The following is a 17,468-nucleotide window of genomic DNA, read 5'->3' as shown; positions in this document are numbered from 1 at the left end:
CACTGTCGTTTGGGATTTAACCTCGTGAGGATCACCACTCGGGCCCGCCTCGTGGAAGGGGCTGGCTAGCTGTCGTCAATGCTGTCGAGCATCTTGGATTAAAACTATTGCTTTTGTCTGCTGATCAAGGGAGTACAAGCACCGGCTCCTGTATCTGGAGCCTCTTTATTCCTCGTTGACTCAGACTGGGTACCCGAACATTCCTCTACCCCTCCCGGCCTTACACCCCGGAGGGAACTCAGTGTCTCCAGTTGGTACCGGTGTGGCCCATATAATTGCTATACCACAGGTGGCGTCAGCTTAGACCCATCATAGTATTCCTACTATTCTCATTGACTTATGCTCTTGACTGACTTTACGTATATTCTTCGCCATACAAGCGCGAGCCTAATTCTCAATCTGTAACCTAACGTTGCTTAATAATAATAAATAACCCTCCAATATAATTTATGTGTCAATGCCGTGTTCTTGTGTGGGTGTTCACCATCAATATTTGATGTACTGTTTGGCCAGTAATTAAAGTACATAACTAGTAGTGGTTTAATATATCACAATCTTTAATACAGTCAGGGTTTTGTAACCCCTCAGTTACAGCCATAATTTAAGACAGAGATTATGCGTTCACAACGCATAATAATCGCAGAGGTGCAAATCCAGAGCCTGCAGAATAATGAAAGACCCTCACCACCTCAACAACAGCCTGTTGATGCTGCTGAGGTCAGGCAGACGCCTGCGAACACCAGCTACTAGGACAGAGAGACTTCGGCTCAGCTTCTTCCCCCAGGCCATCAGAGCCTTGAACACTGAACTCTCCACACACAAGCACACATGAGCACACACACACACACTGTACACGCCAGGGTTTCCGTTAGAATTTTTTTTTGCAGGTCTGAGTGTCCGGTAGATTTCAATCTACCGGACAAATGGGATAAATTCCGGTCAGAGTTTATTGAGCTTAAAAACAATTGATAGGCCTATATAAAGAATGACATCATCAAGGCATTTATAATATTTTAACTTAAAACTAGACTACTTTTGCGTATATACTAGGGCTGGGCGATATAACGATAACGATAAATATCGCGATATATTTTAATAATCGATATCGAATATCGAAATAAAAAAAAAATCGAAAAATCGTTTTTTTTTTGTTTTTTTTTACCTGCAACAGGGCAGTTTTAAAACCAGAGACAGTGGACAGACTTGTCTTTCTTGCCTGCAACTTAAAGTAATGGCTTTGCTTGTCCAAATGACAATACTGCCCAAATTCAGATTTCTTTTTCTCTTGTCCATTTATTTTGTTTGCTTTCTAATTTAAAATACATTTTGAAACCGTCTGTACACAGTAGGCTATGTGTGCTAGCAGAACTAGACTCCAGTCACGAGTCACAGTGCACATGTGCGGTGGTTTGTCCACCAAAAAAGCGCCAAAAGATCGAAAATAAACTAGCAGAGCCAGAACTGTTCAACTCCTCTGGAGCCACAGCCAGCAGAGAAGCCGGTTTACTTTAGCTTTTAAACCAGCTGCAGTCTGAGAACTGGAGTGTGAGGGGATGTAACACTAAAGATGGCGGCAATGACAAAGAATTGCTGCAAAATAAACATACGTTGTATAAAAAAAAAAAAAAAAAAAAAAAGGTTTTAATTTTTTTTATACTTATAACAATTCGATAATTATCGATATCGAGAAATAAAATAAAATTATATCGTTATCGCGATATGATTTTTTTCCATATCGCCCAGCCCTAGTATATACAGTCATTAATATATTCCAAATAAAATAAGTCCCTCGAGACTGCGTGCTGCTGCCGACTTGAGGTGTCGGTGGGCAGTCTGCCCGACCTTAATAAACAGCAGTCTGTTATAATCACATTTTTATGAGCTAACGAATTCCGTTATATTGGACATTTGTATTAATTATATCAAGCGAAGAACTGAGAAATTTGGCAGAGAGACGGCAACATTATCGTGGGTTTGCGCCGTGATGTATATCTCCACCTCCCAACGACTTGGTGCTGCTGCTCATAATGTCCGGTGAAAATAATTCCCTCTAAGCACAATTTGATTATTTGAATTGTATTAAAATAGGCTAAAATTAAATAGCCTATGCGATGAACGAAACAATCATTACATTTGTCGTTGCTTCACCAAGCAGCCGGTCAATGACATCCTGTGTCAGCGAGCTGGCAGCTGATATATTTACGTGAAGCATGGAGCAGGAGCAGACAGAGCAGAGCAGCGGTGTCAGCAGCGCCCCCACCCAACAGCCGAATTGCCAATGGCTGAATTGGAGTACTGCACCCTGCCAAGCCATGCTTCACGTAAATATATCAGCTGCCAGCTCGCTGACACAGGATGTCATTGACCGGCTGCTTGGTGAAGCAACGACAAATGTAATGATTGTTTCGTTCATCGCATAGGCTATTTAATTTTAGCCTATTTTAATACAATTCAAATAATCTAATTGTGTTTAGAGGGAATTATTTTCACCGGACATTATGACCGGAGAGATTAGATATGTCGGACTTCACCAGATTTTGCCAGTCAAATACCGGTAATTACCGGCTAACGGAAACGCTGGTACACGCTCACACACTAGCAGCCACTTTAACATGAGCAAGCACACACTCATGCTGCACACGCCCACACTTATGGCCACTAAGGAAAGGTCACTTTAAGAATAGTATAGTATAACTTGAGATTGTATAATATAGCATGTACAGAAAGACCCAGTGCCTCATCCGTAGCTAACAGTGTATTGCACTACCACAGGACCTAGCATGTCCTACCATGCTCTGTAAATAACTTATGTACATATACCGATATGCCCTACTCTGTTTACTTGTTTTATTGCACAATGTCGTTCTATTGGATTCTATTATATGTTATTACTATTGCATTATGCACATTGTTGCGGGCAAGACCACCCGCATTTCATTGTATACTCGTATGCCGTGACAAATAAAACTCTTGACTTGACATCATTGAAGCGGGTGGTGGCATTTAACCACGTTTTACCATGTTCACCAGTGGTAATCAAAGTGTTAAGAGGTTAAAATATCCAGTCCACTATTTAAAATGGCTAACGAGATATCCTTGCACAAGCCTAACATAAATGGATAATGGAATTAAATAGTATTTTCAGTTTTAAGTGGTTGATTGGTCACAGTCTATAGTCTATACTGAATGTCCCCTGCGACTTTCCCTACAGATATTTTACTCACCCTTCTGCAAAGTTGCTGTCTGCCGGCCAGCTGGTGATCCAACAGATGAACAAGATGTTGGCGTGGTCGCCGGGGCGGGTGCTAAAGTCAGCGGGACACTCAGCCAGGGGAACATTTATCCGTGGCACACGGTGGTCCACGGGGGAGAACATAGCAAAGGGCTTGTCTGGGAGGAACTTGAGGAAACCTGTCACAGCTCTGGAGTGTTTCCGCTCAACAATGTACACCACCTAGAAGACCAGGGATGGAGGAGGAGGGAGGTCAACTAAAGAGTAATGAAACCACTGCTAATGAAACACAAGTCTTCACTGCCCTAGTGGTTGATATTTTCACCCTGCTGCAAACTCTGCCCCACCCCAATTGGTGATGTCAGAGTGCCTCTTCGGAGGTACTATCAAAGAAATGAAGAGGCAGTCTGACATCACTGATTGGTAACGGAAAGAGAAAGGAAAAGAGTAAGGAAGGAAGGAGATGAAGAAGAGAGGGAGGAAAGGAAGAAAGGAAGGAAGCTTACTTTGGCAGTCCTTTGGAGTATTTCTCCATTTGATCCTTGGTTTGAGGAGTCCACTAAGGGTCCACTCCTTTTTTCATTCTCTGGAGGAACATGTGTAAAAGACAGATAGACGTATTAATAGAACCAATGGGCCTCATTAACGAAGCGATATAAGAACAGATTTCCTCTTATTTTGTTCTTAACACTTTCAGTGCCGTTCACGGATTCTGGCGCCCGACGGTTGAGTGCCAATCACTGATTAACACGTTTCTGGATCGTTATTTCTTTTATTAGCTATTTCCATTGATAATTCATCGGGGCAGCCTGTGCAGGCTGTCCTGAATGGGTCTGAGATCGCAAACGTCCAATACCGCCGCCTAACGCCTAACCCTTTCGGCCGCTATTGCACATCATTGGATTCTCTCTGGCTCAGCCTGTATGTTGATCTAACAAATCCAGTCCGGGTTTTCCTACTCGGGCAGTAGCAACCTTTATAACACATGGATTGGGGAGAATCAAGCACTGTGGATTCGTGTATTTTCGTGTATTATCTTGGCAACACGATCGAGATCAATACTTGGAATGGCGATCAGATAATTGGATTAGTGTTTTTGCAGTACCGGTACATCCTAGTCAAGGTAAGTAGGGATGCACCGAATATTCGGCCACCGAAAATTTTCGGCCGAAAATGGCCAAAAATTTACTTTCGGCCGAAAGAGTTTTTTCACCGAAAATATATCACCGAATGTCAAAGAACAGAAACAACCTGTAACCTAACGCGTGTTGTTGTGATGATGTCATCAAAACGCGGCTTCAGTCATTACATGCGCAACGTGAGCTCTTCAGTCCTGCGTTCTGCAGCCTGTGATAACTCCTCTTGGGACTCGAGAGTCGCGCTGTTTCTATGTAAACTCCGCGCGCAACGCGTCCAATAAATGCGTCTTTAACATGCTTTATATCCTCACCATTACTAAAAAAAGGTTAAAAACCTTTTTGATTAACGTTAGTGTTAAGCTAGCTAACAAGGCTTCCAGTCCTCTTTCACTAGTCTCTCTTAAAGCTACGTCATCCCCCGCTAATAGTCACAGGAGATGTAGTAAATACAACAGTCCTTCCATGTAGGCTAGAACGCTGTGAATTATGACAGTAGTTCAAGTTTCTTTATTAGTTGTCATACAAAAATACAGAGTACTTTTATATAAAATGCTTACTGTAGCCACTACAGTAACATCATTAAGTCTGCTATAAGCTATTCTCCCTCTCATGTGTGCAGATCTTTATGCTGTTTTAAAGCACATTGGCTTTGTTCTGAATGCACTTTGTTGTAGTTATCCTACAGAGAAAAGAAAATGCACTTGACTTGGAATTAATGTACTGTATGCACTCAGAAGTGCTGAATAAATGTTTTATGGACCCATAATAGTGATTATTTATTATTTAAGTTAAGTTTTGCCATAATCATATATTTTTCCATAATCAGGTAGCTGAACAACATTGGTAAAAAAAAATCTATTCTATGAATCATTTTCAGCCTTTCGGCATTCGGCCAACTGTTTCCTATTTTCGGTATCGGTTTCGGCCATGTAGTCACTGTGTGTTGTTGTAGCCACCTCCTCAGAGGCAGGAATACTAAGCTCCCCCTTAAGCTCCAGGAGAGAGGAGAGAGGCTGAAAACCCGCAGTTCTTGCCCGACTGATGGGAGCCGAATCCCGGATCCGATTTGTCTGATGAATACCCCCAAAACATGAAGGTCCCGAATGCATGGAAGTATTGATTGCGCCGTAACGAATCATTAAAAAAAGATACCGTTAACTGGAATATGTTGTGCCTTTACACATATGTTGGATTATGTAGTCACTGTGTGTTGTTGTAGCCACCGGGTAAATCGCAATTTTTTTATTTGTTTGTCATGACAAACCAATTACATAATCCAACATATGTGTAAAGGCACAACATATTCCAGTTAACGGTATATTTTTTTAATGATTCGTTACGGCGTAGTCAATACTTCCATGCGTATAAATTGAGGAAGGCGAGAACACTCTGCCGCGCGCTGCAACACACAGTCAGAGCGGCAGGCGTGGATATGGGGGCGTGCTAGCGCGCGGTCACGTGGGCGTCGTGGCCAATCAGAGAAACGCTGAACGCAAGTTAGTTACCTTAAGTGTTCACGCGGTCCGGCTATCCTGCTTTTGTTATATTCAACTTTATGGGATTACAGCACCCAGTGTCAGAACTTGAGAGCGCGGTCTAACTTGACAAATGGATGAAAAAATTTATTCTTTTTCACATATTGAACGATAGATAAGTGATGTCAAATGGGCCATAGTATTATATCTATAGCTATAATATAGAATATAGTTATAGCTCTACAAACAAGGTGACGCACTCCTATCTTTTAAAGCGTGGCATTGCTACAACAGGGCCCCGTCTAAAGCTGACGCTGAATGCGTTAACAGACAGTTAAGAAAAAATATAAGAGAGAGTTAAGAAAGTATTGGTGAATGAGGCCCAATGTGTTTGGAAACATGACTACCATTCTCAGTGTGTAAAAACTAGTGCTGTCAATAGATAAAAAAAATTTTACTAATTAATCTCACAATTTTCTGTAATTAATCTAGATTAAAAATAGCATTTTTCTACTCAAAACCGAAGCTTGTAACAGATATTTACTTGAGTAAAATCATGGAATTAATGTAAAAACACAAAGAAAGTATATTTAGATTCAAAGACTATTTTAATAGCTTTCTTTGAATACAGTTTCTCTCCTGTGAAATACAAATGTTCAACAATACCATCAACATTGATTCAGCTAGACCTCTCTTATATCCGCAGCGCTAAGATTGAAGATTTTTCACTCCAAAGATGAATCTAGATTAATTAATTTTAATGCTTTAATTAATTTAAATTAATCTCCAAAGTTAAAGCATTAACTTTGACAGCCCTAGTAAAAACAAAACTACTGACCAAGCTCCTTATTCAGACCCCATTCTCGTTCAAAGTTGAAAAACTATCCAAAGTCTAAATTAGAGGTGCACCATTACCATGTTTTGCTAACCAAGTAGAAGTATGCATACTTTCTTCTGAGTAGTCATTGATAGAGTACCGATACAAGTACTTTACTTGATATTGACCACTTGATATTAATAACTATGTATCCATCCAAATAGTTTGGGTGTGATTTGCCTAGTTTTGGAAATATCTGCTGTAGAGATGTCTACCGTCACTCCAATACAAAATAACTGAATGGCACTCAGTTTGTGGTGCTAAAAATGGCATAAAATTAACTTTGAAAAAGAAATCATGACCCCATTACTCAAGATAATCCACAGACCGTGTTGTGAGCAGTTTCATGTAGGAACTATTTTCTACCAAAGTACACACGCTTTTATTATTATGGAAACTATCTGGATGGATAGATAGCACTCCGGGTAAGGGGGGGGGGGTAATATATTTAGGGTGACCTGCCTCTTTAACCAAGCAACTCTGAATTGCCTTGATGTCCATGTCAGTTAGTTGAATTGTCTTGAATTCCATGTCCGTTAGTTGAATTGCCTTGATGTCAGTTAGTTGAATTGTCTTAATGTCAGTTAGTTGAATTGTCTTGCTGTCAGTTAGTTGAATTGCCTTGATGTCAGCTAGTTGAATTGCCTTGATGTCAGCTAGTTGAATTGCCTTGCTGTCAGCTAGTTGAATTGCCTTGCTGTCAGTTAGTTGAGGAGTAACAGTACCTTTGGTGCAGAGGCTGACGTTGTGAGCTCTGTTGATGACCTCTTCCTGATCACTGTACTGATCCTCCACAATGACATCAGGGCTGGGAGCCCGACCAGTCTTCTTCGCTGGTGCTTTGACCCTCTTTCCCGCCTGGGCCTCTGGCTCGCTGGTGCCGTCACAGTCAGTGTCAGACTTTACAACCTGAAAAGAAGCAAGCATTACCCTGTTGCTGACACATTCTATTGGTGTAGTTCACTATTATATATATATATATATAGTGAGACTCCTGCACAACCTTCACTTTAGGACTCACCTAACGCCAGCCCACTTTAGCAGGCTGGGATGGCTTAGGGTTGAAGAAAGGGTACACCAGCTTAAAATGCTACTGGTTTTTAAAGTACTAAAAGAAACGGTCCCCAAGTACCTAGTAAATTATTTTAATAAAGTAGGAGATGTCCACAAACACGCCACAAGAGGAAGCCCCACGGACCTGGTCCCGCCGAGAGTCAGGACATGCATGGGGAAAGATGCATTTTTTTTACTCGGCTACAGTAATGTGGAATGCCCTGCCAACATTTATAAAACTCCTGAACTCCCCTCTCGGATTTAAATCCGCCCTAAAAACATGGCTCAGCAGCAACTCAAATTGGTCTTAAAATGTTTTTTTTATCTCTTTTATCATAACTTGGCTTTTATTTCTTTTATCATGAGTTGCTTTTAAGGGTTTGCGGATTTTCTTTTAACATTAGTTAACTGTATGAGTTGTCAGGTTAGGTGTTTTTATAATTTTCTTTTACAATGTGTCCTGTCAGTGTACATGTCCATTTGTGTTTCTGTGCCTTTTTATGTTCCATGTATGGACCACAATGGAAACAAGCCTTGGCTTTATTGTGTTTTATCCATTTTTGACCAGCGTTATTGACACCGTTATTGTCTTGTCTTTTAAAATGTTTTTTTGTCATACGATTTGTGTCAAAATAAAGTATTCAATCAATCAATCAATATATATATTTAAAATATGTCTCTTGAAATAATAAAGACCAGAGATGGTAGACTATCATAATGGAAAAACACAGAAGGATTCCTCACTGTGCTCAATTGCTGTGAAAAAATAAAGCCTTTAAAATGGTTACATGTTTAAAAAGTACCAGCGTGTGATGAACGAGTAGCTCATCGGTCATGCGTTAGGTCATTTTGTTGATGGACGATGACAGCTCAAGGTTCAGCAGTGGTCACAGGCCATAAACTACTGTAGGCGTTATATCAGCATCGTTTCCCAGGTTCGCATCGGCTCTATTGCAAATGACCTACCTCAAACCCTGCACTCTTTTCTTGATCCTCCAATTACAACTGTTGCTTCTCTCTGACAAAAGTTTGTGATTGGAGGAAGAAAAGAGGGTGGGGCTTGAGATAGGTCAATTGATCCATTCGTGTATGCACCAGAAATGTCCCCTCTTGTGTAATATATTCTCTATGGGACAATGCATTCTCACCTTCCACTGCTCCCGAGAAAGGACCTGCACCACCACCACATCTCCATTCAGCGCTCTGTTGCGGGCTACGGTCCCGTCCAGAAATATATCCCTCATACCATCCTGTAGAGAGAGAAGTGTTGTTGTAATGTGGTCCTTTGAAGCCCGTTGAGACATGCACGTTTGTGATATTGGGCCATGCAAATAAACTTGACTTGAATGAAAGTGATGCATCATTTAGCATGAATATTGCATAGCACCCCCCCCCCCCCCCCCCCCGGCATTGACTTTCACTAGTATTCAGAACATAATGGTGTATGGAATTAATTTATTGCAAAGTGCTTTTAACAAACCCAACTGCATCGACACAAGTGGGTGTGTCATCATTACTATTTGTCGGACCTGGAGGGCCAGCCTAGAATACCAAATGTCCCTAACTGACTGACTGACACCCCATTGCTGAAACACATGCACACGGTTAACCATCTGTAGTGTGATAGTAAAGGGTTAACCTTCTGTAGTGTGGTACCCTTTGTCGTGTGGCAGTGAAAGGGTTAACTAGGCTTGCCTAGTCCTTTTTTGTTTTGTTTAACAGTCTACATATTACAACATGTATACAAATACACAAACGTACAGGAGCTGGGATGTAAGCCTCGTGGAAGTTCTTGGGGTTGATTCTCAATGGCCCCTGGAGAGGAGATAAACAGACATTAGTTACACTGACAGACGTCCTAAAATGACTTCAAAATGCCTCAGTGATTGTTATTACATCCCTAGCCACACTGTATACTGTGTTGTTAATGTTTGGGGTATGGTAGTTAGTTAATTAGTCTGTAGTTAGTTAGTTAGTTAGTTAATCACCTGAATAAGTTCTCCTCTCTTCAGGCCATGGGAAACTTCCTCAGTGGTCAAGTAACATTCAAACACTTGCTTCTTCGCTCCTCTGCTTCCTCTGTTCCTTTTACTCTTGTCAGCAGGGGAACTGGCACTTGAGGCTGGGAGAGAAAGAGAAAGATATTTCACTCAGTGACCAATCCTTCCTCATTAGGTGAACAAAATAATTTGCAACTCAGCACAACGGTAACATCCATAGAATGAACCTAAAATGAACCTATCCTTTACCTTGGACTTCCTGCATGTTTTTGGCCTTACCATGAGGAGACTTGGCACTAAACACGTCAGCATCCTCCTCAGGACCCATCGGCCCGTCTCTCCTCTTTTCCTCCTCATGGTTCTTTGGCACGTTCTTCTTCTTTGACTTCTTCTTCTCTTGCTCCTGCCCACCCACGCAGGTTTTCCTCTGGGAAACCCCGTCCTGGTGACACGGGTCCTTTGTGGCATGATCTCTGCCGGGGTCTTTGTTTTTCCTCTGCTGCTTCTGGTGCTGTTGCGAATCCCTCAGCTTGAGAGAGGCGAGCTCCTCCCCGGACTCGACGTCTCCGTCTTGACTGGTGGCCGTATCCCTCCTCCCTCCGCGATGCCCGTCGTGCCTCCTGTCACAGTCCTGTCGGGGGCCCCGGCAGTTCAGCTTCTCCATGTACAGCGACAGACAACTCTCCTCTTCTTTACTTTTCATGGGGGAGGGGGAGTAGTCACTCGAGTCAGAGAATTCAATGAACGCCTGGTCCCTTTTTCGCTGTGGTACTTCCAGTCTTTCACTGTGGGGTCTGAGGGATGTGCTCGGCCCGTTCTCTTCCCCCGGAAACGATGGCTGCTGCGCATACTGTTCCAGGTACGACTTGAACTTGCTGCTATGGTGCTGGCTGAGGAGCCGTGCGTACGCATCCTTCTGAGGACGGGAACTGGGATGATTCTGGCTATGCTTGGCCTCTCGGTTATAGTTACCGGCCTTTGGTTGCCGAGGAGAATCCATTTCAAGGATGGTATGTCTGAAAAAGAACAACCGTTAGTGAAGTATAGTTTCGTATTTATTTGACAGGGACAATGCGCAATATAAAATTAAATATAAAAAAAACAACACCAGAGGGAGCTCCACAAATCATGTTAAATCCAGATTCGGCTCAAACAAGGGACTAAACACGTTTCGCAATTATGCCACATCAATGTGGAACGCCCTACCCACAGCTGTAAAGGAATGTGAATCACTACCCACCTTCAAAACCACTCTCAAAGAGCACCTACGGGGAGACTGCAATTCGAAACTGGCCCCTGTAAATGTCCTAACCCAAGCCCCTCCAATGTACAGTCCCCCCCCCCCCCCAACCACCTTTGATTGATTGATTGAAAACTTTATTAACAGATTGCAGAATGGGTACAATACAGTACAGCTCAATACACACAATTGTTAAGGGGATGCAGACCAGAGAAAGACTTTCGTCTTGTTTACATCAGGGTCCCCCATTTTCAATTCATCTGGACATATATGACATACATGACATACAGATAGTCAGTACTGCTACATCTATACATTTATGACATACCAGATTTGCAAATACCTCCAATGTAGCTTATTCCCCCTCAAATGTATATACTCTCTTTTTAGAAAATTTTTGTACTCATAAACAGTACTGTATATTTTGTAGATCTGGTATGTCATAAATGTCTAGATGTAACAGTAGTGTATATCTGTATGTCATGTATATCATATATCATGTTATGATAAATTGAAAATGGGGGACCTGATGTTAACAAGTCTTTCTCTGGTCAGCATTCCCTTAACAATTGTGTGTATTGAGCTGTACTGTATTGTACCCATTCTGCAATCTGTTAATAAAATGTTCAATCAATCAATTAGGTTCAAGATAATGTGTATCTGTATTCCCTGGGCAGGCGGGTTAGACCCAAAATGAGACTTGTTGTGTTTTGATATTTGGATGGACAAATCAACTTGTCACGTTGGAGCGATGTGGCCTTTGCAGCTTCTCAGCTTTGTAAAACTGCCAAAACAATACCGTTGGCAGTGCTTTGGTAGCACCCCAATACGTTCGCTGATAGGCGACCATTAACTAGCTCGCTGATCACCAGCTTCCCCGTTCAAACGAGGTAACGTTATATGTTTAACAATACGTATTATCGCATACAGTTATCAAACAGGTTAGCGCTAGCAACGAACTGCCAAGGCTAAGAAAACATTTAGCTACTTGTTTCAGACAGCTGGCATTTTACACGAAAAATGTTAGACGACAGGTATCATTAATGTTAGTTTGAGAGTTTCAATGTAACGTCAATAAAAGTTCCATAACGTTAACTTACTATTTCATAAACCAGCAATGCCCATAGCTAACGTCGGCTAGCTAGCAAGCTAACTTAGCTCGCAGCTTGCTACAGTAACTGATCTGTCTGACAGTCCATTTTGAATCAACAGTTCAACAACCATATAATGGTTTATAACAGTATAACATGGGGGACTGGAACTTTACTCTAACTTACATTCTGAAAACGAATATCTTTCTTTACACTCTGATGCTGAGCCTGAAACACGCCAGACGCCAGTAGCTTGCGAGGGATTCTTCTTCTTCTTCTTGTAATTTCCGGCAGTCTAGACACCTTCCGGCGTATTGCTGCCTAACTCGATCTTCTTCTTCTTTAATGTCGAGTCGCCACAACAGAAAGGCGCATACCGCCACCTCCTGTCGCTGGGCCAATACGGCAAGATTCCGCCAAATAAAGAAAATAATAACAAAACAAACAAAACAACAAAACAAAACAAAACAAAACAAAACAAAAATAAAACAAAACAAAATCAAAATCAAAACATAACCCAGGATATACAAACCCTAACCTCACCTCCCTATCCTACCTAATAAACTTAAACCTAACCTAACCACAACAAGAATTTAACTCACTCCTGTCCTACCCTCCAATAATTCTGTGTTCTTACACCTTAAGATGTAGGCCTGTGTCCACAAGAAATGCCATAACCGCTTTCACTACTGCCCTCTGAGCAATTTTACGTTGAATAGACGTTTAAAAGACGTCTAAATGGCCCATAGACGTCTAGGCTAAATTCGGTCTAGAATGGGGTGAAAAGTGAAAGTTTGGTAGACGTCTATTCTAGACGTGTTTTCAACGTCTAAGCTTAGACGTGTTTTCAACGTCTAAGCTTAGACGTTGTTTCAACGTCATGACATAGACGTCTAAAATCAGTCTAGAATGGGGTGAAAAGTGAAAGTTTGGTAGACGTCTATTCCAGACGTGTTTTGAACGTCTAAGCTTAGACGTTTTTTGAACGTCTATGTTTAGACGTTGTTTCAACGTCATGACATAGACGTCTAAAATCAGTCTAGAATGGGGTGAAAAGTGAAAGTTTGGTAGACGTCTATTCCAGACGTGTTTTGAACGTCTAAGCTTAGACGTTTTTTGAACGTCTATGTTTAGACATTGTTTCAACGTCATGACATAGACATCTAAAATCAGTCTATAATGGGGTGAAAAGTGAAAGTTTGGTAGACGTCTATTCCAGACGTGTTTTGAACGTCTAAGCTTAGACGTTTTTTGAACGTCTATGTTTAGACGTTGTTTCAACGTCATGACATAGACGTCTAAAATCAGTCTATAATGGGGTGAAAAGTGAGTTTGGTAGACGTCTATTCCAGACGTGTTTTGAACGTCTAAGCTTAGACATTTTTGAACGTCTATGTTTAGACGTTGTTTCAACGTCATGACATAGACGTCTAAAATCAGTCTATAATGGGGTGAAAAGTGAAAGTTTGGTAGACGTCTATTCCAGACGTGTTTTGAACATCTAAGCTTAGACGTTTTTGAACGTCTATGTTTAGACGTTGACAACGTCATGACATAGACGTCTAAAATCAGTCTAGAATGGGGTGAAAAGTGAAAGTTTGGTAGACGTCTATTCCAGACGTGTTTTGAACGTCTAAGCTTAGATGTTTTTTGAACGTCTATGTTTAGACGTTGTTTCAACGTCATGACATAGACGTCTAAAATCAGTCTAGAATGGGGTGAAAAGTGAAAGTTTGGTAGACGTCTATTCCAGACGTGTTTTGAACGTCTAAGCTTAGACGTGTTTTGAACGTCTAAGCTTAGACGTTGTTTCAACGTCATGACATAGACGTCTACCAAACTTTACATTAAAGCATGAGCGTTGAAAATGCATTGTTTAAACATTAACACATCAATAACATGGAATAGTCTAAAGTTAGCCGTTTTTATAATTTTTTTTATTTTAAAATACTAAAGGCCGGCCCAACACACACATACATAGCAACTGAACATTTTGAAAGATTAAAGATAGAGCCGATAGCGGATCTATTTGAGCTAAGGGGCGGCGCAGAGAGGGTTGCATCCTCCCAGTCTTCGGCACTTCGAGACAGCCGGAGAGGCGCAGAGGGGGTCACATCCTCCCGGTCTTCAGCACGGGACGTCCAACACTCCTGGACAGCCACTGACAGGGAGACAGGGAGACGGGACAGGCGTTAATACAGCTCACGTGATTGTGATGGGTGGACATAGCAATAGATACAAGTGGTAAGCATTAGTAGGTTACAGCAGTAGGGATGACCCCCGGAAATATTGTGTCTATTACTAGGCTTGCTTAAATTGTGAAGAAAGAAGAATATGAATTAAGATTTTTCTTTGCATCTTTGACAGTGAATAACACCATGCTAATAATGACCAAACATTAAAAACTGCCACTGATCTCGTTCAGTACCTTCTTGAGATCATGTGTACAAAAAAGTCTAAGGAAATTAATAAAGGGAAGATGATTAAACCGAAGGTTCTGTAGATACAGTACTGAATTCTCCCATCCGGACCAATGCCATTAGAAATATTATTATAGAATAGGAGGGGTATAAATTACCTTATTATAGCCAATTCGCACATTTATATATATATTTACATAAATATACTGTAACAGGTTAAGCCTTTGAACATTAAGGCAACTTAAAGGAACACTCCCAACATTTTGGGAAATTAGCTTATTAAACATCTTCCCTGGAGTTAGACATGCATGCATTGCATTAGGCTTAGGGAACACCTGGACCGTTAGCCTTGCTTTAAAAGTCACCATTTTTGTCCTGATGTCCGCCCTCCCAAGGTCCTCCTCAAGCAGGTTCAACGCCTCCTCTGTCTGGCAGGGGTGTATGTCGACCCTCCCATCCGGATGAATTTCTTTGTGGAGTTTTTTGATTTCATCCTTGATTTCCAGGAGGGTCTCCATCACTTTTCTCTGGAACCCTGATATAAATGACAATTATTAGTTAAATGTAGCGAAAACATTCCGTACTTCAAATAACCGCAAATATTGTGCAAAACAACTCAAACCGTTTGTGACTGAGGGCGTTTTAATGTATTCTCCCATACTTCACAGAGGAATAAACTCAAATTACATGCTAAGATTTTATCACTGTTATTTGTTGAAACAACGGTCACCAGTGTCTAGGCATTTTTACCCAACTGTAAGAATGTTTACACCAGCAATAACTTATAATATGGTAAATTCTATTTATAATCTTAGTCTTTTCAGGCAGAGGAAATTTGTCTCTCCTGGGAGTGGGCCTTGTCTGGGGTACATCTGAAACAAGTACAGAATATTTCTGTGACATGCTACAGAAGCTTCAATACACGGGTGCGTTTATGGGGGACCCTGATGTAAACAAGACGAAAGTCTTTCTCTGGTCTGCATGCCCTTAACAATTGTATGTATTGAGCTGTACTGTACCCATTCTGCAATATGTTAATAAAGTTTTAAATCAATCAATCAATAAATAAATAGCATTTTTATGAAACTATTGTATATTTGTATGTCTCTAAATGTTTTGATGAATTGAAAATAGAAGACCCTTATGTAAAAAAGCCAAAAGTCTTTTCCTAGTCTTCATCCTCCAGTCCACTGTTGTTGTATTGAGCTGTACTGTATTGTACCCATTCTGCAATCGTTAATAACGTTTTCATTCATTCAATCATTCAGCCGGCAACAGAATAATTTTGATTGACAGTCGAGTCTGCCAATTACGTCACATCGCTTGCACCCGCCCTGCTGTTCTTAGCACCAATCGGCAAGCGCTATGCGTTTTTTACTTTCCTGAAAGTCCTCCATTGATTTTGATGAGAGCTCAGCTCAACGACAATTTTCATAGCACCACGACATTGTGTCGCACTGTACAGCCTTGGTTGTAGGCTAAAGTTTTACAATTTTTTTTATCCAATTTGTATTGATTAATTTAGGAGTGAAATGCAAATGAAGGTTGAAATCACTACTCACAACGTTGCTCCCAGATATTATTTTTCACTCGCAACGGCCAAATTAATAGGCAATTTGCGATCATCTCGTCGCAGTGTACAGCCCTGCAAACATTAGAGCTGCTACGTCAGCCATCAAATGTTACAGCTAACACTAGTTGCGTTAATCAACGCAACTAATACCAACAGCAGTGGAAACGAGAGATGGTGGGATGATGTCACAATTTACCAGCTCTGGTGTAGAACCAGTTCTCATCATTAGGGGCCAGCTCCTTGTGTTTAGCCAGCTTGACCAGGTCCATCAAGTCTGGCACCTTCAGCTGTCCTGACCTGGTGACAGAAGAAATGTATCATAACAGGAGGCCCTGTGGAATATGCTTTTTTATATTATTTTAATAGTGTGACTGTCACACCCCTTGGAGGAAATTAATTAAGTCAACTCACTTTTTCAGGAAGGCCGCCAGGGCACGAACAAACTCCTGTTGGTTCACGTCTTTCACTGACGCCCGGCATCTGGACACATGCAACAGAACGTTACATTTTAAATAAGGATTAACATAAGTATTTGACCTCTAGACTAACGTACAAGTGTCTTCTCAATACAAGTATATTCGATTTAGTTACACAGGATATTGGCAGCAGGTCACAGCATAATTTAAGCTGCAGTTGCCATATCTGACATTGAAAATGGGGGACCCTGATGTAAACAAGACGCAAGTCTTTCTCTGGTCTGCATCCCCTTAACAATTGTGTGTATTGAGCTGTACTGTATTGTACCCATTCTGCAATCTGTTAATAAAGTTTTCAATCAATCAATGACATGGTGTGAGCGACACATATTCCCCATTCATGAATGAATGAATGAAAACTTTATTTAACAGATTGCAGAATGGGTACAATACAGTACGGCTCAATACACACAATTGTTAAGGGGATGCAGACCTGAAAAAGACGTTTGTCTTGTTTCCATCAGGGTCCCCCATTTTCAATTCATATAGACATTTATGACATACACAACATACATGACATTTATGGCATAGGGAGGGACATATAGGTATTTAGTACTGATACATTTGTGACATAAACGGTATTCAAATATACAGTACTGTTACCCCTAGATCCTGACAGAGTATATACATATGATGGGGAGGGGACTGTACATTAGGAGGGGAGACTGTCTATAAAGCCAGGGACTAACGTTGTTAGCTAAACATGGGCTAAATAAGATAACTGTGGGGGTATACTTGCAAGATCTCCTATTAGGTTGCGTAGCCACTTGGTCGTTATTCCCATATACATCTATAGTTATTCCTACCGGCGAGATATGCGACAGTAATGTTACACAGCTAGTGTCAGACTGGGGCTTACGTTAGCATATGCTAACATGATAGCCTAGCTTTG

General features: G+C 41.2%; 1 protein-coding gene across 3 annotated transcripts in view; it reads right to left on the bottom strand.

Annotated features, from left to right (window-relative positions):
- Positions 1-12,390, bottom strand: part of dis3l2 (DIS3 like 3'-5' exoribonuclease 2) — a 63,587-nt gene extending 51,197 nt beyond the window's left edge. The window contains exons 1-8 of one of the 3 annotated variants that reach the window (XM_084328087.1): positions 12,294-12,390; positions 10,026-10,792; positions 9,765-9,898; positions 9,538-9,591; positions 8,925-9,026; positions 7,449-7,632; positions 3,739-3,818; positions 3,225-3,454 (exon numbers count right to left, since the gene is read on the bottom strand). In XM_084328087.1, the coding sequence (XP_084184213.1) occupies positions 3,225-3,454; positions 3,739-3,818; positions 7,449-7,632; positions 8,925-9,026; positions 9,538-9,591; positions 9,765-9,898; positions 10,026-10,776 (1,535 nt within the window). In that variant the 5' untranslated portion in view covers positions 10,777-10,792; positions 12,294-12,390. Of the gene's footprint in view, positions 1-3,224; positions 3,455-3,738; positions 3,819-7,448; positions 7,633-8,924; positions 9,027-9,537; positions 9,592-9,764; positions 9,899-10,025; positions 10,793-12,116; positions 12,205-12,293 lie in introns of those variants that run through there. The other 2 variants (XM_084328089.1, XM_084328088.1) reach the window with 2 other exon arrangements.
- Positions 12,391-17,468: the final 5,078 nt, after the last annotated feature.

Source organism: Notolepis coatsorum, assembly GCF_963971535.1.
Source record: "Notolepis coatsorum genome assembly, chromosome: 13".
NCBI lineage: Eukaryota > Metazoa > Chordata > Actinopteri > Aulopiformes > Paralepididae > Notolepis > Notolepis coatsorum.
The sequence above is the reverse complement of the archived record's forward strand: the minus strand, read 5'-3'. Positions and strand labels throughout refer to the sequence as shown.